Source organism: Sprattus sprattus, assembly GCF_963457725.1.
Source record: "Sprattus sprattus genome assembly, chromosome: 2".
In the NCBI taxonomy this organism is placed as follows: domain Eukaryota; kingdom Metazoa; phylum Chordata; class Actinopteri; order Clupeiformes; family Clupeidae; genus Sprattus; species Sprattus sprattus.
The window spans coordinates 70,684,743-70,712,129 of record NC_137921.1 but is presented as its reverse complement, the minus strand read 5'-3'; the positions used below and the strand labels follow the sequence as shown (position 1 = coordinate 70,712,129).

Here is a 27,387-nt window from a genome sequence, read left to right as displayed (position 1 = left end):
TTGATTGCTATTTCACTCATCTATACTGTATAGATGAGTGTATGAGTGAATGAGTGAAATAGCAAACAACCCCTATACAACCCTTCCTCTGCTACCTACTGATCTTTCTTTTCCAGAGCAGATATACCTCAGGAAATGTCTCATAATTGTTGGAACATTACAATGCATCCAGGTTTAGTTTAAGTTAGTCCAATCTAAACCCCTCCCTCATTGCACTCTTGAGATAAACTAAATCTGGCATTAAAATGGCACTAACAAAATCGTTGAATTGTCTGATCTGACATGAAGCCCTTGTTATTGAGTAAACTGAAGGACTGTATATTTTCTTGTAGGTTGCTTGGTTGTATGGCTAATTGCGAACTATTTTGCTTAACGCTTCTAATAGCAATGTAGAACCCACTACAAACACAATAACGTACTGAAACATACTTACTTGTATCATGCACACAATGCCTCACATACGTATTTGAACAAAGATGATTCGCAAACTAGGCACTCAGTATATTTAAAACGTAACTATTGCTGCCACTGAATTGAAAGAGAAACGTATCCATATCTAGGGAGCTGCACGCGTTGCTAGGCAACGCCATTATTAACGGAGTCTTTTGCGTTTCATCCCTGACTTACCAAGCCAAGGTAAAGTCCTCAAAATGTTTTATCATAACGGTGTTACTCGTGTGTTATCAGCAAACTTTCTAGAACCAACAGAGGGGAGGCAAGCACTGCCTCTGCCTCAAGCCAACGGCTGAAAATAGAAGATTCTACAGCTAAGCTAGCCTACGTTATATGACAATGTCCAACATCGCCCATTCTGTTAAGCAATTAAATGCTAAGTTTAGTTATGGTTAACACGACAACGCAAACGTTTGCTGATAACACACGAGTAACACCGTTATGATAAAACATTTTGAGGAGTTTACCTTGGTAAGTTAGGGATGAAGCGCCGTCGTTAGTTAGTCAAAAACATGACAATCTTGTAATTTAATACCATGTTGTGTGCTCAAGTGCTTATTCATAGTAGATGTACCTCCTCCCTTTGACGAAATACATGTTTTACAGACGTTACAAGTGACCATGTTTGCATTTGTTCGAGTGAAATAAAGCCACACTTTAGATCGCTTCTTTCTAGTTGCCATTTCTGCTGCGGTCTGATTTTTTAAAGGAAGAGTTCGCGCATGCGCAAACGGCACAGAGGTCCGTTTACAGACCCGGTTTTGAATTTGGCTAACGATTCCAAAGATTCGGCTCATTAGGAACCGGTTCTAAACAAGAACCGGGTTTCGGTTCCCATCCCTACACATGAGCGTCACACTTATTGAATATGTCCTGATTGCATAGTCAGAAACACCATACCCCTGGCAGGTACTACCAAGCCAGGCAGTTTTCAGGTTAGAGGCCAGTCTAAAAGCAACATTGCCATCTCCCATTGGCAGTAGGATGATAGGATGGAGATTTGGCCGATGTATTTGTCATACATATGAATGGTGTTTCTGCCTATGGACATATTCAATAAGTGTGGAGCTCATGTGCATATTCAAATTAATTTCAAAAGAAACTTGTAATACAAAAAATGTTACTTTTCATGGGTACTTTCATTGTGTAAAGTTTCATTTTGATAGGAGTAAAGGAAAAAAATTAAATTTTGAGGCATATTTTTACCATGCATTATTAGCACACATCTCAGATTGATGAGAATTAAACATATTTCCTCAACTTGGATTTCTTAGGACTTTTAGTATGTTGTTCTGGACACCTCATAGAAATGATCTATGCTCAAAAAAATTCTATTACAATTAGTCTGTCGTAAAACGCTATTTTGCCTGGACTATTAGTTCTCACATAATTATCCAAGGGACCAAATGCAAGAGAACAATAGGTTGGGCATCAGGTTGCTAACTTCTCATAGTGTCCTTAAGTTGATAAGGATAAGTCACATAGAGACATCTAGGGGACATTAACCACAATGACAAAGAAGGACATAAGAAAACCATCAGTGTTCATTTTCAGTTCAATTAAAGGGCAAAAGGCAATAAAGCCCCAAAATTTAAGATTTAAATATTTTTAATTTACTTGTCATTTTGGTACAAATAGTGTTTAATGAGGCAATACAACAAACAAATAAAATCACAGTTATGGAGACAAAACATGTAGCTTTTGCCATAGGTCTGATTGGCCAGTCAGCTTATGGAAACAACAAAGTTGCTGGTAAAAAAAGACAACAAAACCAGTATTCTGGAATGCCCTTTGGTATTCTTTAGAAAACAATAACATTAGCATTAGCACAGTAGCATTAAGGTCCACAGTGACACTGAAACTAGTCGCTTCAGCGAGTACGTCATCCACGGCTGTCTGACTGCTCCTCAGTAGTACACGCACCCCTAACGCAAACTTTCAGAGCTGCCTTAGGGAGATTAAGAACAAGTGTGTCAGAGAAAGAAACAGAGTGGCAGACGCGTCTCTAAAAACCTCAATCAGTAAATTAAAGGATTATCTGTACATCGGACAAGCATTTCATCCATGCAGTATCGTCATATGTTCAGAGGGGAGCGTGTCATATTGACGTCAACGCTTCCTAATCGCCTCTTCAAAGAAGGCCGCAAAAGCTTTAAATGTAGTGAGCGAAGCCCAAGATATCTCTGCAGAACTGACAAATGGCATATACACAGCGTTATCATTTGAAGAGTGCAAAAGTATTTTTTCTTTTAAAAGAAGGCCTTAAGACTTTAAATAAAAATAAAAGACAATTAGCCCATATCCCTCATCGCTAACTGTATGCGTTCAGCTCGGTGATAAGAAGAATGTCTGTCATTACTCTCAGCTCCCCATCTTTCAAACATCTGATGTAAAAGTGGACAAGTGAAATCATACAGAAAGCCCGACAGACACGCATGCTCTGGCGTTGCCTCGGCAACAAGGTCAAGTAGTAGAAGGCAATCCAAGTTCAAGGTCAATGCCATAGAGTAAACACTAACAGTACGGGAAGAGAGTTAAGATTGGGACCACATCACAGTGCACAAGAAAATGTTCTGATAGGCTTCGATGGAATGAAGGCAATGTTTACAAAGCTAAAATAATAAAAATGCAAAAAGTTTCTGCCGTTTTGTGGTTTTTGAGGCCTGTCAACATTAATCATTCATGCTCCAGGTTCATGACAATTTGATAAGAGTCATGATGCCCATCATAACAAACAAATCCCTGTTTACACAAAACTATAAGGTTGACCTCATGAAATGCAGTAGGAATACAATGTGAACGTGAAGGACTACACAACAGGAAATGAAGGACTACACAACAGGAAGTGAAGGACTACACAACAGGAAGTGTACATGGTTCTCTGAAATGCTATACTGTTGCTAACAATCCTGAGAATCTTATTTTTATATCATTCTCTTGTGATGATATTAATTTAAATCCTTTCCAGTCATACCATAAACAAACAAACAAACAAACAAAAACAACAAACAAGAACAGACAAAAGATCTCATTGGGTGATGAGAGCCACTCATCCCTCACAGCCTGGCGACACAAAGAATAAAGTAACAAACTTGTGACAGATACAACTTAAAAAAAACAAAGACAAGACACCAAGGGTGGGTACAACTCTGGACGTGAACGCCTACAGTTTAGTAGTGGATGGTTGCGCCTCGTCTCGCGGTGTTGTGTCGTGTCGTCTTTCTAGCATCATTCTAGGCTCTCCAAGAACGACGTGGCCTCCTCGAGAGGAGACTGCCTCCCGTGTCGTGAGTATTTCAGCTGGAGCAGATCCCCCACTTCGTTGACGGCGTTTAACGCCTGAGGAGATAGCAAGGAGAGGAAAAGAGAAGAGTGAAAGAGTGGGAAGGAAAAAGAAAGAGAGCAAAAACAAAGAGATGAGATGAGATGAGGCTCTATGCATTCGGCTCAACAGACAAAAGCAAAAGGCTTTGAGTCATCAGCGAAACATACACAAAAAACAAAGAGGACTTCGAGGGGTGAGTCACATTCTTAGTAACGCTCGCAATGACATCCTGGGAGATGCCAGGTGACAGGCCCATCTATCCATCTCAAAGAACTGAAAAGGGGACTTTGTGAAGCGCTCAAATGTGATTGATTTCAAGTGCGCCAACACAAGAGTCCTAACCTGACCCCCCCCCCCCACACACACACACACACACACACAATCCTTCAGAGAAGGAAAGAAATCACTAGAACACACCAGCTTCACTGGTGAAAAAGTGTGTGGTTTTGACACAGAGGGAGAGAGTTTGTGCAAAAGGTGAAGCCGCGCTTGAAAACTGGTCCGGCGCTGGCCGTGGTCTGAGCAGGGAGCTAAGCTAGACACACCCTGTGCAAAGATCCCACGGCCTTGGACATTTTAACCTTTGCTTTGAATGGGATTTATTTTTCATACTGTAACTGAGAACTTAGATCTAGGAGGTCATAATATCAAGGTACGTGAGAAAAACAAACTCCGTTCGTATGGTTGGAGAAGACGCTGGTGGGAGACTACTAACTGGGGTGTTCATGAGACGCCCTCTCAAGAGACAACCTTCACTCTGTGCCTTGGAGTTCGCTCTCCTGCCAAAGTCTGTTTACCATTGGGCTGATACCAGTTAGGAAAGACTCCATACAGGGCCGTGTTTTATGCTGCCCAGATAACCTTGCAGGACGACTTCATGTCCAGTGTGCCATGTTACTGCATGATATAAATATAAAGTCAATGACCTTGAAAGAGGGTGGCTGGGAAGGCCAGGCCTCCATTGGTCAGTGTCTATGTGACAAACGGGATAGGTCTTTGGCACGTGTGTCTAATAGGAATGCCGTTTGTCTGATAAAGCAGAAGTACATTATTCACATAATTGATCAACTTTATTGGTGTTCATGATACGACTTGCCCATGTTTCCTTTGTGCCACCATACAACAATCCTAAAGTGATGAACAGCCTCTCAAGGCTGGGAGGGTTTCAGACTCACCGTGTCCAGCATCCCTCTGGTGTGGGCAGCCGAGACACAGAACCGCGCCCGCGACTCGATGATGGGCGTGGCTGGGAAGCCCACCACCACCGTACCAATGTTCCTCTTCAGCATCTCACGGCCAAACGCACTAAGAACAGAGAAGGAGTGAAACAAGAGAGAGAGAATTAGTATTTTAACAGAAATTGTGCATTGATTATTTTCTCGTGCATTGATTATTTTCTCGTGCATTGATTATTTTCTCGTGCATTGATTATTTTCTCGTGCATTTTTTTTCCCAGTAATTGAGTCCTAAAGAGTCTAAATGTGCCATGGCGCTGCCAACAACACTGTCCCGACTGAGCCAGCTCTTTCCATAATATTCCCCCCCCACTGGACGAAGCGCTATGTCCAGCAGACATGTCAGAACACAACTGGTCCAGACTGAACACAACTGGTCCAGACGGTTCTGAGACGCACCCAATCTTGTGTGTGCTGTGTGTGTGTGTGCTGTGTGCTGTGTGCTGTGTGCTGTGTGCGTGTGTGTGCTGTGTGCTGTGTGCTGTGTGCTGTGTGCTGTGTGTGTGCTGTGTGCTGTGTGCTGTGTGCTGTGTGTGCTGTGTGTGCTGTGTGTGCTGTGTGTGCTGTGTGCTGTGTGCTGTGTGCGTGTGTGCGTGTGTGTGCTGTGTGCGTGTGTGTGCTGTGTGCGTGTGTGTGCTGTGTGCGTGTGTGTGCTGTGTGCTGTGTGCTGTGTGCGTGTGCGTGTGTGTGCGTGTGTGTGCGTGTGTGCGTGTGTGCTGTGTGTGTGTGTGTGTGTGAACACAACTGGTCCAGACGGTTCTGAGACGCACCCAATCTTGTGTGTGTGTGTGTGTGTGTGTGTGTGTGTGTGTGTGTGTGTGTGTGTGTGTGTGTACGCACCCAATCTTGGCAGGCATGTAGAGCATCAGGGGCACCACTGGAGAGGCTTCATTTCCGTAGGTGATGAATCCCAACTCCTGGAGCCGCCGCCGGAAATACACGGTGTTCTCCGAGAGCTGCCGGAGACGCTCCAGACCTGGGAATGAAAAAACAGACACAAATAGATCAATAAATATAATAGATCAATAAATAAATAAATAAATCAATACGTACATTAAGACATACATTAATCAAGTAGGGTGCTTCAAACGTGCCTGTTCTTTTTTTAAAGCTTCTGATTGGTTAGAAGTTTATTAAGGGATGTTGCTTTTTTTCCATAAAGGAAACAGGAAGACCAGATATGAAAACGTTCACTGTTCTCAGGGAATAAGGGAATGGCAAGGCCTCTCCAGAGCAGCACCAACAAAAAGAAAAAGAAAAGAAAAAAGGAGAAAAGGAGAAAAGGAAAGGAAAGGGAAAAAGAGACATTCCTCTGGGCTAACTAGTGCTACGCGTGGAATGTCCTGTCCGGTCCGGTCTCTCTGCACCCCAGACTCTAACTCTAAGAGCAGAAGCGTGCCACAGAGAGCAGGAAGCCCACACCGCACCTCTGATCTCATTACTAAGATCACCATGTTCGAGTTCAGTCAGATCGGAGGCAGTGCCACAGGCCCAGGTGTTCTGGACGCCCTACGGGGCAGCAGACAGACAGACGGACCCCTGGAGGGAGAGGTCTCCTGGGGCAGATAGACGGACCCCTGGAGGGAGAGGTCTCCTGGGGCAGGAAGAGAGGGTTGGGCAGAGTGTCTGGATGGTGCAGGCTGTGTCGCGACCATTAAGCCCCTCCAAGAACATAATGACCACAGGCTGAACCCACAGTCCACTTTTTTGTTTTGTTGTGTCAAGTACACACAATCTATACATCTATCTTTAGAAACGTATATATATATATATATATATGCATCCAAGCATTGTGTCCAATCAGAAGAGATGAGTACATCATGCATGGTGCGGTCATGTTATTATACCGCCCATGTCCCCATCCTGCAGTGCCATTATGGCCATCACAGAGGATGAGGGACTAGTGGCCATATCCCCATCCTGCAGTGCCATTATGGCCATCACAGAGGATGAGGGACTAGTGGCCATATCCCCATCCTGCAGTTCCATTATGGCCATCACAGAGGATGAGGGACTAGTGGCCATATCCCCATCCTACAGTGTTATTATGGCCATCACAGAGGATGAGGGACTAGTGGCCTTGTCCCCATCCTACAGTGCCATTATGGCCATCACAGAGGATGAGGGACTAGTGGCTAATGGCTGGGTGGCCTGAGCCATCAGACTAAACCATATCTGTGGCATTAATACACATCAAGCCATCAAGTCTGAAGTGAACTCGTAATAATTGCAGTCCATGTATTTTTGCTATTCCGACTGTTGAAGAAATGCAACACAATCAAACTGGGTATATCCAAATCATTTGATTTAGTCTCTCAGTGTGAGCCTGTCTGAGGTGACTGTGAGTCTTCCTCTGTCTCACACCCATGTCCACACCCCTGCAGTCCACATCAGAGAGCATCTCTGAACTCCCCCCGGCTCCTCGCCACCCCCCATCAACACACTCGGACACATCTGAAAGCCATAAAGGCAGAGGGGGGTCGTCGTCGAGACGGCAGACTTCAAGAACAGAGAGGTTTGGCTAGCGTGTTTAGATCCAAGGACAGAGAAAGAAAGAGAGAGAGAGAGAGAGAGAAAAAAATAAAGGAGAGGGTGAGTGAAAGAGAGCTGAAGAGAAGAGAGGCAATAGCTAAGGAGAAAAGCTGTACGATGTGTTTGTTCTTTTTCCTTTCCTACATAAAAAGCACATCTCTCCCTCTTCACTTTTCGTCCTCACTATTTCTCTCTCTCTCTCTCTCTCTCTCCTTCTCCTTCTCCTTCTCCTTCTCCTTCTCCTTCTCCTTCTCCTTCTCCTTCTCCTTCTCCTTCTCTCTCTCTCTCTCTCTCTCTCTCTCTCTCTCTCTCTCTCTCTCTCTCTCTCTCTCTCTCTCTCTCTCTCTCTCTCTCTCTCTCTCTCTCTCTCTCTCTCTCTCTCTCTCTCTCTCTCTCTCTCTCTCTCTCTCTCTCTCTCTCTCTCTCTCTCTCTCTCTCTCTCTCTCTCTCTCTCTCTCTCTCAACACCTTCAGAGACTGGGCCTGGGCTTGACACGGAGGCAAAGAGCTTCCAGATGTGTCTGCGAGGCGCTCCTTCCTCCTCGCTGTGGCAGAGGCGTCCAGATGGGTTTCAAAGGGACGCCATGCCGACGCTGTCTGTTTGATGGACGGCCATCAGGAGGGCCCACCGATCAAAGGAGAGAGCCGAGGGTGGGGCCCCCTGTTGGACAGCGTGGGGGGAATGGATATGGGCACTGGTATGCTCTGCTCTGGGCAGTGAGGGTGGAGGGTGGGTGGACTTGAACCGGTACAAACACTTCACTGAAATGTTTTGGTTTGGATATTTGAATGCAGGTGGATTAACACCCTCTACTTTTCCCTCTCATCTCGACTTTAGCCTCTGTTTGTGACCATGGGAAATTGATTCATATCAGTACAGTGGGTATAATTCAGTTTATGAAACAATTGGTTTCTATCGCGTTACTTAGCTGTTTCTGATTGGACGAGGGACGTTCCATGAGTTGGATTATCCGTCAACATACCAACAGTTTGGGTCTTTTCACAGCTAATAATAAATCACTCCGCGGTGAAAAATTCGCGTTGATAACCGTTATTTCAAATTTCTTAAAATTCCAAACCAAGACGTTGACAATGGAACTTTTTTTTGTTGCGGAGAAACAATGGCCAAATAAACATAAAAAGATGTTAATTTGTTGACGGTAGAATTGTTTTATCAAAGCAATATAGCACGAGTGGGAGTGGGGTAGGTAAGGGATAATCCCGGGGGTGTTGTTGCAAACACCACTCGGCCTGCGGCCTCGGTGGTTATGGCCGAACACCACCTGTGGGATTATCCCTTACCTACCCCACTCACACTCGTGCTATATTGATTAAACATATTCCACCCATACTTAAACAGCAGCATGAGACCCAATTTAATTTACATAGCCTACATAAAAATTCTTTGACTAACGGAAAAGGTAACTCCTCCAAGTGTTTAGTGAAACCAGAAACACATACTAGGAACTGCAGAGATCAATATGGACCGACTGTGTGCCGTTGGAAGAGCATTTTGCATGTTGGAAAACCCGGATTACAAGCTAACCCGGATTCGAGGGTGTCAGTTGGATATTTAATACTCATACTGGATTAATTACCTCCTTTAATTATCCATCTATCCAACACTTCAAAGCAGAGAAGGAACCTGTTGAGTGCCATGACTTGACTTTCAAATAAATCAAATTTCTTTTGATTCTTAGTTTTGGGCTGAAGCTCAGTCATACCCAGGAGGTTTCCATAGCAACATTGCAAAACAGCACACCGAGGCAGGCCAAGAGTTAGTCAAAAGGGAAAAGAAAAGAATAGAAACGAAACGAAACAAAAAGAACAGTAAAAGTATATGGGAAATGGGAACGTTATGTATATCTACTGTATATGAACTACTATGTCTACTATGTCTGGGACAATTTTGTGTTTCGCAAATTAAGGTGCTTAGTTTTCTCTTTACTGTGTGTAAACTCGATAGGATATGCTCTTCCTTTCTGCCCCGGAGTTCTTCTGTATGCAACCTGCATTTTGGTGCATAGAAACCAGCCAAAACTAGTGCAGTCATACGCCTGCCTGTATCCATACGTATTCCCCTGAAACAATGGGACTGTATGCGTGATACACATTGATCTTGTAATACGAGGGGGCCTAGTCCCAGAGGGCTGAGTTACTTGAGCCTTGTGTTGCTTGTAACCTTCCTTTCTGCTGTGAGTAAAGATGCAGTACTACCACTGTGGCACATGGCTCATTGGCCAATCAGAGGGCCTGCTGGGATAGACATTCTTTTCCCATTATCTCGTCATTAAGACTTTCAGTGTGGCAAGTGCCATCAACTTTAATGTTTGCGGTCATCACTGTGTCACAAGCACACAAAAAGAGGAGTGTGTTTTCAAATGATGTGCTGCCATCTTGTGGCCTTGAACTTAAATGCAGTTTCAAGTATTTTTCCTTTTTTAGTGTGTGTGTGTGTGTGTGTGTGTGTAAAAGACCAAGATAATTATTATGTAGTCATTAGTTATTTATCCAATAATTATCTGTTTGTTGGTAAGTTATTAAGTTGAGTTACTATAACAGTTAGCTACAGTCATAATAGCTATAGATGTACATAATTGTTGTACATTTCCTAAAATTAGTAACAACATTTTTATTCAGAAACTACGCAAAGCACTATGCATTCTTCTGCACTCATGCCTTCCTACCAAAGGTGCAAGCTACCATACGAGAGCCACACTTCAAACCACTGAGAACAATGTAGGGTTTAAGGTCCTCAAGAACCACTTGGTCACACAGGTGGAGCCAGGCTAGCTTGGGAAACCATCAGATGCCCAGACGGCCATTCTACCCCCTGAGCCACTACGCTAAGCGTCTTAAGGCCCTTGCTTGGTTCTGCGTTGAGCGTGAATTGCTAGGTGCTTACGTGTTGCGTTGGGGGTGTTGCCAAGCAATTCACACCCAGAACGATGCACGCAAGACGTGAAAAGACGCGCAAGGGGCTTGTGCGGCCGCTTACGCTTACGTCTCTGACCATAAATCAGCCTTTAGTGTCTAAATGTCACTGTAACCATGGGTGCAATGGTGCGGGAAAGAAATGTGAAAAGAATGCTGAGATGCATGCATGAGGGATCCAGCCCTCACAGCTCACCCAGACTAGTGCCATCTTCTCCCATAATGCACTTCATAGAAGTGATGATCTGTTGGGCGACTGGCGAAGACATGGAGGCAGCATAGACTGCACTGTGGGAGTGCGCGCGCAGGTAATCAATCAGCTCCTACATGGCAAAAGATAATCAATCGTTTGTAAACATACAGTATACATAGTAGAAATATATGTTTTTATTTTCTGTTTTCTGTATTCAAATATATTTCTTGAATCAATATTGTATGTTCAAAATTCAATTAAAACACACTTTGACCAGATGTGGCACATTTGTTATACAACACATCTCAAATCCGATACTACTTTGGTATCACATGACGCAGGATCACCACATGATATTATCCTTATAACTGAACTGAGTAAAACCTTAAACCTATTCAAGGGAAAAATAGGAGATCTTGCTTTGCGACTTTGGGAATTATGACTCTACTTGCCTTTTTCCCACCAATGTAGCCACCAGCTGCTCCAAAACTCTTGGTGAAGGTGCCCATCATGATGTCCACATCCCGCGGGTCCAAATCAAAGTAGTCCACCACACCCCTGCCCCTGGGTCCTAGCGCCCCTATGCTATGGGCCTCGTCCAGGTAAACATAGGCCTTGTATTTCTTCTTCAGTGCTATCACCTCAGGCAGTCGAACAATGGAGCCCTCCATACTACCAGCACATAGAGAAGAAGAGAGGGTCAGGATCTCACATACTGCAGATAGCACGTGTATGAAGTGTATACTACCAGCACATAAAGAAGAGAGGGTCAGGATCTCACATACTGCAGATAGCACGTGTATGAAGTGTATACTACCAGCACATAGAGAAGAAGAGAGGGTCAGGATCTCACATACTGCAGATAGCACGTGTATGAAGTGTATACTCAAGTCTCACATACAAATTCTTTGAAAGTAGAAGTATCTACTTCCTTGAAGTTAATCTATTTGGAAATCTTGAGTAGCAAAAAGTATACCACATTGTGGGCCAGAGTATGCCAAATGGATAGGGTTAGGGTATTGTGGGCCAGAGTATGCCAAATGGATAGGGTTAACTTTGTGGGAAAAGTAATATTGTGTGCATAACCAGCGATCACAGTTAATCAACAAATAATATCAATTGCAACGAAATTACTACAAAATATAACCAAGTAGTACAGGGACATTGAAGCCTTCATCCAAGCATTCATCATGCGGTCACCCCTGAAAAGGGTGCTTTTTCACTCCTGTTGTAGGGTACCTGTAAATCCCCTCTACCAGGATAAGAATTTTCTTCCAGGGACGGTGCGTTCGGGGCTGCCCATGCACTATGGCGTCTCGCAGGAGTTTCTCCAGACTCTGCATATCTGGGACAGTGAACAGAGAAAGAAAGAAAGAAAGAAAGAAAGATAGATAGAAAGAAACAAGCAGACAAACAAACTCAGTCAAAACATTAAACATTCATAGTTGTCTACATCCAGCTCCGTTCAGTGAACACAATCCAACCTTCAATGCCTTTCATTACCAGACATATAGTGTATATAATAATTAAATAATTAAAAAATATAATAATAAAAATAACGTGTATGGTACTAGCTACTAATCACTCGTGATCTGGAGATCTGCTGCGTGCCTTAAACACATGACTGGATGACTGTGTAAGTGTATGAGGTGAGAGGGGGAAGAGAGAGGAAAGGAGACCTACTGTTGTGTTTGAAGACACGGATGGTGGATCCAGACAGCCTTGCCCCGAGCACCAGAGAGGCATGGTTCAACTCATCACTCAGAATCAAACAGCCCTGAGAGAGACAGAGAGAGAGAGAGAGAGAGAGAGAGAGAGAGAGAGAGAGATCTGTGTTTAGCAAGCGTTGGTCACACCTGAATGGGTGTGTGGGTGCTTATCAGCTAATAAAAGATAGCGCCTTTTCCATTGCACCACCATCATATTCAACCCCGGTGTCCTTAACCTCAATGAGTGACGGAAGCGGTCCTCCTCCATTCATGTGACCAGCCATAAAGGTCATCTGTGTTTGCGAAACACGAGAATAGTCACAAGTTATACTGTCATGTCAAATTCCTGTGTCAAACCTGTTGTGTCGTAACCCAAGTGATGCAAGGGCTTCTGATTCAGTCACTGCCAGTTAAGATGCCAAACAGGAAGTGTGAGTCAGAGGTTCTGTGCCGACTTCCCATGAACCTCCTGTGAGAGGCGCCATGGTGACAGCCGGACCTGAAATATTTTCAGTCTACTCTTGAAAACAGGAGGCTCGTGGAACACTGCACCCTTTTGTCTCAACTGAACCGCCATCGACAACATGTTTTCATGACACAAAGAGGAAGCAATAGCTCCATTAGTCATTTGACAATTATGGTTTTATGAGCGCTTTGTTTTTTCAGAAGCAGGTATTACTGGAATTGGATACATTTTCTCATTGTGTGATTTCATCAGGTCTTTAGGTGTGGTTTAATCAGGAAGTGATTGGAAGAGAGGTGCATCACAGATGTAACATAACTGGATATCACCCGAACTGCTCCCCCGACATGGTGAACTGGGAGTCGCCATTCTTACCCGCTATCACTCTTGCCTCCTTGAAGACACTGCTCTCAAGCTCTCCCTCCGTGTACAGAGCTCTGACTCCCGCACCAAACTTTTCCTTAAGGCGCAATCTCCTGCCTAATTCCTCGTTAGCTAAGAATGCACGGCTGACTGGGTAATGACGTTTGCGATCTAAGCACTAGAAACGGGAGTCTGCGAACTCACATGCAATTGGAACACGAAGCAAGTCAGAGATGACCTGCACACTGAACCAAAGAGCAACCCACCTTCTCTGACATTAGAACACCGCACAGCACCGACTACAACCGGCATCGGAACCATGTGAGAACAGTACCTATTGTCCCTATATGAATTGCTGCCCCTGCGTGAAGACAAAGCCGGGGTACTTGCATGGCCGTGTTTTTTAAGCCTCCTTATGCCAAAAAAAAGTTATGAACTGTGACACGTACTTTGCCTGTCAAAGCAGGAATATTCATCGAGTTTGTAGCAAAGCCCATTCCGAAAACCATGGAGGATTCGACGCCCAGGAAACTGGCAACCAGGTTCTCCAGTTCCTCATGTTTGTCCAGGTTTCCTGTGTGAAGAAGCGCAAGTGGATCCGTCAGTACCATATCTAAAAGAACCCTGAACTTCATAGCAAGTGGATCTGTCAGTACCATATCTAGAAGAACCCTGAACTTCATAGCAAGTGGATCTGTCAGTACCATATCTAGAAGAACCCTGAACTTCATAGCAAGTGGATCCGTCAGTACCATATCTAAAAGAACCCTGAACTTCATAGCAAGTGGATCTGTCAGTACCATATCTAGAAGAACCCTGAACTTCATAGCAAGTGGATCTGTCAGTACCATATCTAGAAGAACCCTGAACTTCATAGCAAGTGGATCTGTCAGTACCATATCTAGAAGAACCCTGAACTTCATAGCAAGTGGATCTGTCAGTACCATATCTAGAAGAACCCTGAACTTCATAGCAAGTGGATATGTCAGTACCATATCTAGAAGAACCCTGAACTTCATAGCATTCTGTATAGAACAAGTGGATCTGTCAGTACCATATCTAGAAGAACCCTGAACTTCATAGCAAGTGGATCTGTCAGTACCATATCTACAAGAACCCTGAACTTCATAGCATTCTGTATAGAGCAAGTGGATATGTCAGTACCATATCTAGAAGAACCCTGAACTTCATAGCAAGTGGATGTGTCAGTACCATATCTACAAGAACCCTGAACTTCATAGCATTCTGTATAGAACAACTTAGTCATGAGAGCCCTCTCTTGCACTATGCACTATGTACAGCACTTTGGTCAGTGCAAGCTGCGTTTAAATGTGCTCTAAAAATAAACTTTACTTACTTACTTACTTACTTACTAACTTACTTTGTTAAGAGCCTTTTAAGAGACCATTGAGTTATTGATTTTTCTCTGCTTTAAAGTATCTACCGACAAAAAAAAAATATCCTTAAGGAGATGCCTAAGTTTAAGTGAAGTTCTGTAGACTGAAATCAAGTAGTGTTTACCCATTTCTTGCCGGGTGCTGGTGACTCCCACGCCGTACTGCAGTGTGGCCTCGGTGGCTGCGTCCGCACACATGCCTGTGTTCTCAGCGAAGCCGAGGTAATTATACGAGCCCATGTTGATGACATCCTTATTTACCTTGCCTGTGTGTCTACAGATGGAAACGGAGCGAAAAAGATAATCAACACCACCACCTCCAACAAGAAATCCTCCATTTCAAAGCTTTCTGACCTTTACAACTATGTGTGTGTGTGTGTGCAAGTGTATTAATTCAATGCACGTTCTCCATGTTGTTATAGGGGGAGGAAACATTTTCCATGCCAGATACTGACCAATAATCTGCTTTTAATTTTGTGCATCAGCAGGCAACCCTACTGTAACGCTAAAAGGACAAGCTATGTCCCTGTTGCACACATACTGCAGTCTATTCATCCTCATTATTTGCCTGGTTACTTTCCTGCCCCACTCCCGTAAGCAAACATTTACTTTTGCCAAGTATATAACCCAGACTATATGGAGAGAAACCGTTTATTTATTTCAATACTGAAGGATTACAATTCATCCCATCACACTGGATCAAGCTCAGCCGGCCTGATTTCAAAGGGGTCTTGTAGACAACAGATCCAGTACAAACAAACAATGCTAAAGGCTGATGAAAGCTGAATATTAACCCCTATTCTTGGCTCAGAAACCCTTGTAGAAACCATCTTGGCTAATCACATCTTCTCTGTAATCTGAGGCTCAGCAAATAAAGCGTGGCACTCACTCAAAGGTCCAGTTGTAGTCAGGGGTGACGCGCTCTACCAGGTCCATTCGGGCCCCCGGAACACTACTGATGGGCCGGTTCCAGTTGTCCCGGATCCTCATGTATAAATTCCGTGTGTAGAAGTTCTCAAAGTCCTGATACAGAGGAACAAAGTCCTGAAAGACAACAAGAAGTGTTTCTTTTAATGCATTACAAAATAGATCCATTGTAGGGCCTAATCACAGTGTGAAAGTTGCATTTGTATTTTAACAATGTAATCATGATGTGATAAATATTCTTTTATTGCAGTAAAAAAAAGCATGTAAACTGACACATCCAACTTACAATACAAAACATAACAAGCTCTTGAGAAAAGCTCCCCCTTTTACAATGCCAAGCCAAGGCACTAACCAAAACTACAGGCCATGCTGCCACTATGCTGCTGGTTGAGAGTTACTGAGTGATGCTGAGAGAAACGGGTTAATGACTGCTGACTGTGTGTGTATGGTACCTTCTGCTCCTCACGTTCCCTGGCAATGTGGCACTTCTCGATTTTCCAGTCCCTGAGAAAGTCACGGAGGTACCCAAAAATGGTGAGGATCCCGTAACCCATGTACGTGAGGACAGCCACCAGGAGAGGGGTCTCCTCGAAGGACTCCATGAACGGCTTGTTGTACAGTGCAGCATTTCGGGAGACATGGTGGCTCTGAGCAGACAAACACAAAACACAGACACCCATGGAAACGTAAACAAAGGCAGGGAGGCACAGACACCCATACAGAATGAAACAACAAGATAAGTCAAGATGTGGTGGAAGAACAGGTCAAGACTGTTGACCACAGATGTGGTGGAAGAACAGGTCAAGACTGTTGACCACAGATGTGGTGGAAGAACAAGGCAAGACTGTTTCATCTTTGACCACAGATGAAAAATAGGTATTTTATACCAAAAAGGGAAATGAAGACTCAAAGGAAAATGGATCCTGCACTTTCTAAACCTATGGAGCAAACATGAAAGGGTGCTTCAGGTAGACGTGTATACACAGCACAGGGATGTCAGCTGATGATGAGAAGTTAGATAACTTCTCAAGCAACCGGCAGCACAAGGCCAGTCCACTGTAGGGCCCACCTACTCCTTGATCATTCAGCGGGGGGACACTGTGGCCCTTTTGTCCCCCTAATGCCCCTAAATCAAATGAGCCCAAAGAAGAAGGGAAAAAACTAAGTCAGTGCCTTCGTCAGTCGCTCATTAAAAGCTGTTGGGCTGCTTAGCAACTACATGTGACTGTGGTCATGCCCTTCTCTGAAATGCCTGTGATGCCTAGAAGGGGGGGCTGGTGCGCGCGCTCCGATCAGCTTAACATTAACAGACTCCAACACCAACTCCCTCTGGGTGTATTGGGTGTATTGGTCATGTTACTCAGAAACCAGTCGGCCCCAGGCCAACATTAAACAGTAGGCTACACTACGCTACACTACACATCACTTTCCACTCCAGGCTCCTCCTGTATCTGGAAACGAGCACAAGTGTGGTTTCGGTTATAGGCTAGACACAGAAATGTCCCATATTTGAGGAATCTTTGGCTCTTTCAATTAGCATAGCCATCATTCCTGAGGTTAGGGAAAGGGGACAGAGGCTACTTTGAATACAAGGTGGAAATTCGCGACTACAGGACGCTCGTGGCTGGAGTCAGAATTACTTTTCCCCAAAAACATACAGAGATTACCTCACCACTCATGGTTTGTTAACACTCTTAACATTCGCGTTTCCTGTATTTAAATATGATGAGGAGGATGAGGAGAATATACTACAGGCGGGGCACACAAAGGATGAGAGGAGACGAAAATATTTCTTCCCAGGAGAGCCGCTCCCTTTGCCCATGGGAGCGCCAGGGAGGAAACTTGAAGGTTGTATGAAATGTCCATCTCAGGTTACACTAACGTATTCTTCACAGTGGTGTCAATGTAAACAGAGCCGTGTCACCAACACAGCTCACACAACAATATAGCCTAAACAGTGGGCCATTATCGAGGTAGCTACTGCACTTAAACACGACTATTCACCATACAACAGTAAAGTCTTCTTATTAAAGACACTTCACTGAGATACCGTATGTTTGTGGGCTAAGCTTATGTGGGTAGCCAGGTAAAATACTTCCTATCCTAGATAAGTTAGCTCTTAGTCAGGGTGAGTCTGCAGTCACTGCCAGAGACAGCTATATTCCTTTACGATGGCGAATATGCAAAGTTTCTTATTAAATTAGAAGCGCATAATTAACAAGGATCTAACGTTATTACCTAATAGTGAATTTCGTGTCAACGTCCATTTCTGAAACCTTACATTTAAAAGGTTGCTAAACAAACAAAGATAAATTGCCAGCTAACTAATGTCAACATGAGCTAAGTTAACTTAAACTGAATGGCCATTCATTTTAGCTGGATACCTAATGGTCGCCACCGTTAGCATGAAATTCCCAAAACTTACACCAAAACAACGCGTGATATTTTTGGTATAACATCAGTCTATAATGTCCGAAACAAGTAACAATCACCATTGTTTAACATTCAAAACATTGAGCCGAATTGTTATTGAATTTCCGGGTATGCATACCATACAGCCCTTCCCTCTCCCACCCGGCCGTTGTACAGACAGGGCCTCACCTTCTCCTTCGGGCGGCGGTACTTCTGCAGCTGCTGCTGTCGGAAAATACAGTGGTTCTTCACGAATCCGTTTCTAACGGCCTTCTTTCCGTTGACGGTTCGGTGACAAGTATCTCCATTTAACAATTTACTTGTGGAGCTTTCAGTCATGGTGGTGAGCTGCAACCTAGACCACTTCTTCGCCCGAGAGTCTCCTGTGTACTTGTGTAATCGTAGAGTTTCAACGCCGCTTCCCCTCAGTGGAGTGAAAGAAAATACCACCGCCCACTACGGAACGAAATATGAGCGACCAATGGCACGTTATTTCGTCACATTAAGGCGCGGTTTGGCTTGGAAAATTCAATAGGAAGTCACAGGGAATAACCTGTAATAACCTTAACGTGGGTGTGGATTGCCATGACTATGGTGACACAACAGTGACCATTCCTGTCGTAGCTCCACTAGGCACACCTGCTTTGCACTTGGCAACGTGGGGGAGCGGCTTATCAATATCAAGGATGGTGACAAGGCCTTTAGGGACTGAATGACTAAAACTAGGAATGAATGACTAAACAAGCAAGGTGTGGACCTACATTGTTCCGTTCAGGAAAAAAAGCCATGACATAAAATGCAGGCATTACTGAGTCTGTGTGTGTTTAAATTTAACTACACCACTAGAACACATTCTATGTATTATATTAGGAATTTTATTGGTACTTTTTTTTAGTGCTTTACATCTGCCAGAGAACCTGTAGGCCTACAGTTATTTGTGCTTTATAATTAAATATAACTAGCACACCACAGCACTACACCACACGGGGGTATGTGATTGGCTTCTGAAAATCTTTTATTGAGATATTTTCTTGTAAAAAGATCTCCTGTGGTCATTTAACAAATGGAGGCAATTTTGAATCATTTCAGAAGAGGGACCAATTTGCACCCAAATTTATCATGTTAACTAGGAGCCTGGATTACCTGAATCCGGAAAGAAATTTTTCCGGATCAGACTCTCTAACACGGACCCGCCGGATTGGGTCACTGAATCCGCAACCTTTTGAATCCGGTCTCCAGAGTGAGTACATTCGAACCCGCTAGCGGATCCCTGTTCGGGTAAACCCTGATCCGTACACTTTTTAACCCGATGGTGTTATTGCACCACTTGAACGCCTCGCAACCTCAGCCTGAACCCTTATAAACCCTGCTGCGTCACTTCATAACAGCAACAACATAAACTAAATTGATGTTGTTAAGAAGCTGGTTAGGAAAGGGATGACATTAACGAGACACATTTTAATCTATCACTGTCTATTTTTCCACTGACCATTGTTCAAAACCGGTTTTTAAAAGTGTTAGGAAGAATGTTTCTTCTTCTTAACTGCCGAGAATGAGGTCCATTATTATTGCAATATACAACTATACAATAGTTATGAATTATCTTTTTATTTACTATATCAGTAGGCTACTTTGTATGCACTCATTTCCCAAAAGGTTCCCACAGAAAATTATATAGGTAAGTTACCCTCAAGGTCCGAAATCAACACCCGTGTAGATTTAGGATATGATGTGTAAGTTCGGACGCCTCCCAACACTTTGGTGGGTGACTTTTTTGCAATAAAATATCAGCATTGATGGCTTAGCGCCAGTAAGATGAATGTTACATTAGCTCTAGTCCTGTCAGACAACGATAGCTGCTTTGCGTAGCCTACTAGCTAGCGCTAACGCTACTTCGGGGGTACAGTGCGTGAAGTACAAAGCCCGCAACAATAGCCTAAATTTGTTGTTAGTAATACAATCATGAAATTGAAAGCAGTTGTAAACCATGAAACATCCAGAATCCACCCCACTTGCATTGTGACATTTTGCACAGATATAAATATAGGTGTGCCTTGATATTTTGGCTTGCCCTTTGGTGTGCCTTTGGCACAAAAAGTTTGAAAACCACTGTCTTACACAAACAAGGGGTTATGGCGGAGTGCGCGTTTCTAACTAGTACTGTTTGAGTGCTGTGGTAACTTTGGTGATTTCAGGTGGCAGAGAGGTCGTCACTCTATGCGCATGCTCCATGACGGCTTTACAGCAGATTCAACCACTCTCCTCAGCTGAAGCGTTTCCATGTAAACAAAAAATGTCGGATTCAGGCAATCCAGGCTCCATGTAAACAGGGCCTAAGACGGCCTAGATGCGAAACTGCCGCAGCCCACATTGCTGCTCCTCTTTATGCCCAGTAGGTGTCACTATTATGCTGCAGCGACAAATTATGGATAGACCACGAGATGATCACGGATCACTAAGCAGCTATTCAGATACAGTCAAGTGCATTCTTCAAAAATGACTAGCAGAAAATGTATTATTTATGAACTAAGAAGAACCTTCAGGCCATTTATTTAACATGCAAATAGGCTACTCAAGGATTACTCAAGGCAAAGACCTTCAGTGACCTTGGCTCACGGATGTGAAAAGATGCGGGTAATCTCCCTATCGCTGGAATCTCTCCTGGGTTTGACAGAGGATGTAGAACAGATATTTAATAATAATAATAATAATAATACATTTTATTTGTATTGCACTTTACATCATACAGATCTCAAAGTGCTACATATTCACAACACAAAAACAACAACAACAATGAACATAATTAGCAGAAAGCTTTTGAAAAAAGATAGGTTTTTAGGCCTTTTTTAAAAACGTCAGTAGACTGTGGGGCCCTGAGATGGTCAGGGAGGGCATTCCACAGCCTTGGGGCAGCAGAGGAGAAGGCCCGGTCACCCATGGTGCAGAGCTTAGTTCTGGTGGCTTGAAGGGTGTTTGCAGATGCAGAACGGAGGGAGCGTGAGGACGTCTGGGGGGAGAGGAGTTCCCTGAGGTAGGGGGGAGCATGTCCGTATAGGCATTTGTGGGTGAGGAGGGAGACCTTGAACTCAATTCTGAGTGGGACTGGGAGCCAGTGAAGTGCTTTCAGGGTGGGGGTGATGTGGTCGTGTTTACGCACCCTCATCAGGATCCTGGCAGCGCTGTTCTGGATGTATTGCAGTCTCTGTATGCTCTTGCCAGGGATCCCAATGAGGAGTGCGTTACAGTAATCAAGTCTGGAGGAGACAAAGGCGTGGACCAGCTTCTCTGCATCTGCCAGGGTGAGTGATGGACGGAGTTTGGCAATGTTCCTGAGGTGATGAAATGAAACCTTGCAGAGGTGTTTGATGTGGGTGTCATAAGTCAATTCAGCATCCATTTTTACACCCAGGTTGGTAATTGATTTGGAGAGAGAGATGTTTTGGCCAGAGAAGGTAATGTTAGTGATGGAGGAAGAGCGGAGCTGATGTGGTGTGCCGACCAGTATGGCTTCCGTTTTCGAACTGTTCAGCTGTAGAAAGTTTACCTTCATCCACGCCTCAATCTCCTCCAAGCAGGTGGTCAGAGTAGATGTTGGCAGAGGTGCAGCAGAAGTGGGTGTTGTCCTAATGTAGAGCTGTGTGTCATCAGCATAGCAATGGTAGGAAATCCCATGCTTGCTGATGACATTACCCAGGGGGAGCAGGTAGAGGGAGAAGAGGGTGGGGCCTAGCACAGAGCCTTGAGGGACGCCGCAGGTGACGTTGTGGGTGTAAGATTTGTTTTTGCCCAAGGCGACGTGCTCAGTTCTGTTGGTTAGGTAGGAGGTGAACCAGTTTAGCACATTGCCTGAGAGCCCAATGGTGTATTGTAGGCGGTGGAGGAGGATGTTGTGATCCACTGTGTCGAAAGCAGCTGTTAGGTCCAGGAGGATGAGGAGAGATGGGGAGCCAGTGTCTGCTGCCATCAGGAGGTCATTGGTGACTCTGACCAAGGCTGTCTCTGTACTATGGCCAGTACGGAAACCTGACTGCAACTTCTCAAAAAGATTATTAAGTTTGAGGTGATCTTGGAGTTGTGCTGCAACAGTTTTTTCCAGAACCTTTGATAGGAAAGGAAGATTGGAGTTGGAGAGGACTTCAGGATCCAGAGAGGGTTTTTTCAACAGTGGTCTGATGACAGCAGTTTTTAACAAGTTAGGGATATGGCCGGCCAGGAGGGAGAGGTTAATGATCCTGGTGATGAGTGGAGAGATGGCAGAGATGTTGGTTTTCAGCAGGGTTGAAGGGAGAGGGTCCAAGGCACAGGTGGACAGCTTCATTTTTCTGATGATAGCCTCCACCTCTTCCTGCGTGACATCAGAGAAGAAGCAGAGGGGCGGGACAGACTTTAACAGTGGGTTGGCAGTTGTGAGAGGCATGGCAGAAGTGGTGGAGAGGTGTGAGCGGATGGTCTCAACTTTTTGTCTGAAGAAAGTCATGTGCAAGTTGCACCTCTCTTCAGTGACCTCAGAAAAGGATGGTGAAGGGGGTTTGAGAAGGTGATTTATTGTGGAGAAAAGTTGTTTGGAGCTACCAGGGCTGTTGTTGATGATGGTAGAGTAGTACTTGGACCTTGCATCCCTCAGAGCATCTGCATATGCCCTCCTGTGTTCCCTGTAAGCTTGATTATGAACAGTCAGTCCAGAGGCCTTGAGCCGCCTTTCAAGGACACGCCCAGCCGTCTTCATCTTCCGCAGCTCGCAGGTGTACCAGGGTGCCGAGCGCAAAAATGAAACTGACCTAGATTTTAAAGGGGCATGATGATCCAGAAGACTGCTCATAGACTGGTTGTAGTGATCAACTGAGTCAGCAACACAGAGGAAGTCAGTAGAGCCCGAGGAGAGAAGTTGAAGGTCCAGGGCCAGGGCATCCACGTTGATGTTTTTTAGGTTTCTGAAGTGGATCTGCCGCTTGGGTTTTGAGAGGGGGGAAGGAAAAGACAGCTCCATTGACACAACCTTGTGATCGGAGACACCAAGATCATAAACCTGTAAGTTTCTGAGGGGGGCGGAGTTAGAGATGACCAGGTCAAGTGTGTGTCCCCTGGAATGTGTGGGAACATCAACATGTTGTTGTAGGTCAAGAGAGTCCAACAGTTGAAGAAAGTCAGCAGCTGAGTGGCATGAAGGGGTGTCAACATGAATATTTAGATCTCCCAGGATTATGATGTTGGCAGAGGTAGTACAGAGTGTTGTGAGGAGATCGGACATTTCTGGGATGAAAGCAGAGTTGGGTTTTGGAGGCCGGTAGATGAGGATAACAGTCATGGGAAAAGGGGGCTTACATTTAAAAGCAAGACACTCACAGGAGGATGTTGTAGGCAGTGGGATGGGGAACAACTCCAGGTCCTGTCGATGGATGACAGCGAGGCCACCACCACGGCCAGTGCTGCGAGCTGCCTCCAAGTAACTGTAACCTGGGGGACAGGCTTCATTTAGGGCAGAGTAAACCCCTGGCTGGTGCCAGGTTTCTGTCAAACACATAAAGTCATGTCCTTTTTCCCTGATATGTTCTTCAATGAGGGTGGATTTATTGTTGATGGATTGGATGTTCAACAGTTCGAATTTGATCAATGACTGTGGGATGAATCTCTGTACAGGACGTAAAACATTTAAATCCACTCCACGCAGACTAGAATCCACTCCACGAAATCCATTCAGCAGAGGGTGCGGGGATCTCGCGGTGTTTCCCACGTTGGAGTGCAGGGATCTCACGATGTTACCTGTGTTGTTGTTGGCCGAGGCTCTGGCGCTGTGATGGCGCGTCAGACGTGCGACAGGTGACCAGAGAGAAGGGATGTTCGTCTCCGAGCAGCCCGGCTGATTGTGGAAGATGAGTTTTCTACCGGAGCCTCTGTGGATGTAGCGAGGGCGGCGAAGGAGTCCAAGTTCTTTGAGGATGGGGTTGTTTAGTCCAGGAGTGGTTGCGGGGTGAAGTCGGCAGAGTTGCGAGCTGGTATAGGTGAACACCATGGTGACCGATTTAGGGATTCTGCCTAGCCTCGCTAGCTACACCGTGGTGAGATGGAGGAAAGATGGAAAGTTGTCCGTCCAGGCGAGTATGAAGGTTGGATCTCTGAGCCCTTTCCCTTAGAGCCCTTTTCCAGGTGGGACGGACAATGTTTTGTCTTTAAAAGATGTCAGCGTCCTCGCCCCAATAAAAAAAATTAAATAAAAACAAGTCTCCGGAATGATGTTTTGGTAGCTGAGCTAGAAGACCCTTAACACTTTTTTAAAACAATCGAAAAGTACAAAAATCAATGGCTATGTACAGCGATTTAACTTAACTACACTATTATGTACAACAGAAGAACTGACATTTAGAATAAATTAAGATTACCGTAAAAATTTGACAAAAACTGGGCTAGACAGAGCGGCGTTAGACTCGCCAGCGTCCCCGTAACCTAGATTTAATGAGATCAGGGCTGAGTTTAATGAGATGAGAATTTGAATCTAGTGAGTTATGTTAGTAGGCTAGGCCTACTCAGCGCCCTGGCTGTGAACAAAGCCGGATATCTTCGTATTTATCTAAGGAAATATTTACATAAAAGTATCAAGGTGTTTTGGAATGTGTGATCTGAAAGCCATTTTTTTATCAGATTCTAAAGCCAATCATAATGTTGTATGGGTCATATCAATTTATATTGGCATTTCAAATAAGATAACCCATGGACACTACAAATAGGCAGCAAACTGGAACAATAGTATCTAACTATCAGTTGGAAGAGTTAATTAATTGGAAAAGAATTACAGGAAAATATACATTTCTGCCTTGTTTGGCTTAAAAAGTACACAATGCAATACAGTTCGGGCTATGCAGTGAATGTCAGACTGGTCAAGATGTGAGTTTAACATTCCATAAATCAATCTCCTCCCTCTGGTTGTATGACATCTTATCAAGAGCACAGAAGAAGTCATTCCTGCTTGACTCATTTATCACTTTTGAATGACATGATCTTAATGGAAGATTATGAAAAGAGCATATTATACAAGCAGTCCAGATGTATGACAGTGTCCGTCACAGGCAATCCATCAATTTGCAGGTCTAAGCATTACAAATCACTTCAGCTATGGTCCAAACAAGGAGAGAAATGATTTTCATCTCTGTTTCTCTACTTTAAAGTTGCCTAGCCACAAGGAAATGGTCAGATCTTGAGTGGAGATTGGAAGAAAACACACTCCATAAGTGCCTAGTGTGACATGAATATCATTAACTTTCCCTGTCTGATGATTTTCAATAACTGAGGTACGGATACGGGGCATAATGGGAAATACAGTATATTTTTGTTTACATATTGGTTATGGATTTGCCATGACTAATATACTTTGCACTGAAATGTACTTGCCTGTCAGTCTAAAAAAGTTCCCCAAGGCTGTGTCCATTTTATTATTTTTTTCCCCTTAAGCTCTTTTTAAAGAAGTAAGCCACACTTTGTATAGGAAGAGGGACAACTTTTGTAAGCTTTGAATGGCACTAGTTGGAATATCATTAACTCAGCTTACTGTTTTGGGTGAATGTTGGGCACAATTTTTGATCAGGAATGAAGAAGAGATGTTACTCTCTTAACTGTAGCCAAACTCATTATTACTTGTACTGTTTGTTTGCCATCTTGACAGAGAATGGTTTTGTAGATACACAAAGTTGTTACACCATAGTCCCTTCAATCCCAGAATGTGCTGAGCTTTCTCATATTTGATATACACTGCATATGACACAATATGTGTAGAAAGGTTTTGAAAGAAAAATAATAGTTCAATCTATGAAAACAACTCTGATGGTTCTTGGGAGAGGAAGAATGACACTTCAATCTCATATTGCTGGTCGTTTTCCTGGCTCACTGATAAAAACCCATCAATCTTCGCTTTTGTTTGCTTGGTGAGGTTCCTATTGTGGCACGGCACAATGTGCTCGCTGTTTGGGCCTCAAGCCACACAAAAGCTTGCATAAGAACCAATTTCCTTGGTCCACCACGAATAAGAAAACTAATTTGTCCTCCGCCGAGCACTTTTTAAAACCCTGACAAGAAATGCGAGCGCTCTCATTATGTGACTGCCTGGAAAAGAAGAAAAAATTACACACCTGAAGGCACACAATAGGTGAAGCGCAAAAGCAGCAAAGCTCAGGAAAAACGGATCCCATTTCTAAGATTCAAGAAACATTTTTGAGCTCCAGTTTTGTGAAGGTATCTCAGAGACAGGGAGTCTCAAATTTGTGCCCACAAAATTAAAAAAATAAATCCACCTTTAAGGACTTTCAAGCTTCTTAGCCCAGTGTAAATGCAACACTCCCTTTCCAATCAAAGGACAAACCGCGAGACAGGTTTGGGACATGTTCAAACGCAAAGCAGTAATTTAAATGATTGAGACACCTTCGGAAATTCATTAAGCCAGGGTACCTGCTCCAGGTGGCATTCACGACCAGAGGCGCTGTGCAGTGACACTTAATTAGTGTAATTAGAGTACTGCAGGGATGATGACGACAATGACATCAGAACTCATTTCTCCCTAAAGATCACAGATGATGAAATTATCAACTGTAAGAATTAGTCCTCTAGTTTCTCCATTCCGACAGCCTCATCGCACAATTTCAGCCATGCAGGTCCGGCCTCCTGAGGTACGGTAGATACTACTGAAACAGAATAAACTTACCCAGTTAACGCTGATTCCCGAGAAAAAGAAACAAGCCATTTTTTGTCAACTCATAAATCCAAGAGAATATTTTTTCCAGGGGTTGTTATTGGTAATGCTTTGTAATGGATAGCACAATCTACAAGGGGGCATTCCATTGCAAATTGAACAAATGTTTATGGGAAAATTATTAAATCTGGGGAAACTGAGTCTGAGACTGAGACTGAGAATTAGTCAACTGAGGAGTTTCTCCTTCTATACTGAAGTGAACTGTTTATTCTTCTACAGAGCCATATGAAACTTGGCATTATTCAAACCATTCCCTGTAATACGCAACCGGCTTTGCTTTCACTGAATTTACCCTCATAACTGATCATAAATAATACAAAAACCACAAGTGTGTTATTTCATTGGTCTTTGCAGCATACCTGTTTTTTTTTTTTTCATTTTAAACCAGATTGAAGCAAACAGTAGCTGGCTCGACACAGCAAACAGTAGCTGGCTCGACACAGCATTTTGGCACAATTGTGGTTTGATCCAAGCATATTGGTTCTTGCCTCACAATAAGAGAAACGAGGATCATTGGCTTGTATTCATTTCATCTAGTTGTAACTAAAATATCTTCAAAACTAGTCCAACATAAAAAGAGGTAAGTATTCTTGATACGTCATTGGTTTTGAGAGAACTGTGCCAATTGCGCTCCAACATGATCCTCAGGGTTTTACAAGATCAATGCTATACATGCGGATACTGAGAACAAATTAAATTACAGTTATGGCCT

At 43.9% G+C, this 27,387-nt stretch overlaps 1 protein-coding gene across 1 annotated transcript; it reads right to left on the bottom strand.

The window, feature by feature from the left end:
• Positions 1-2,109: 2,109 nt before the first annotated feature.
• sptlc2b (serine palmitoyltransferase, long chain base subunit 2b) lies at positions 2,110-18,299 on the bottom strand. Its single transcript, XM_080860762.1, has 12 exons — positions 18,131-18,299; positions 15,982-16,176; positions 15,492-15,646; positions 14,728-14,876; positions 13,656-13,780; positions 12,355-12,448; positions 11,911-12,016; positions 11,124-11,343; positions 10,675-10,801; positions 5,854-5,989; positions 4,954-5,083; positions 2,110-3,792 (listed from the first exon to the last, which is right to left on the bottom strand). Exons 1-12 carry the CDS (start codon positions 18,278-18,280, stop codon positions 3,682-3,684), a joined length of 1,698 nt encoding a protein of 565 aa, XP_080716888.1. The 5' UTR covers positions 18,281-18,299; the 3' UTR covers positions 2,110-3,681.
• Between the last annotated feature and the right edge of the window lie 9,088 nt (positions 18,300-27,387).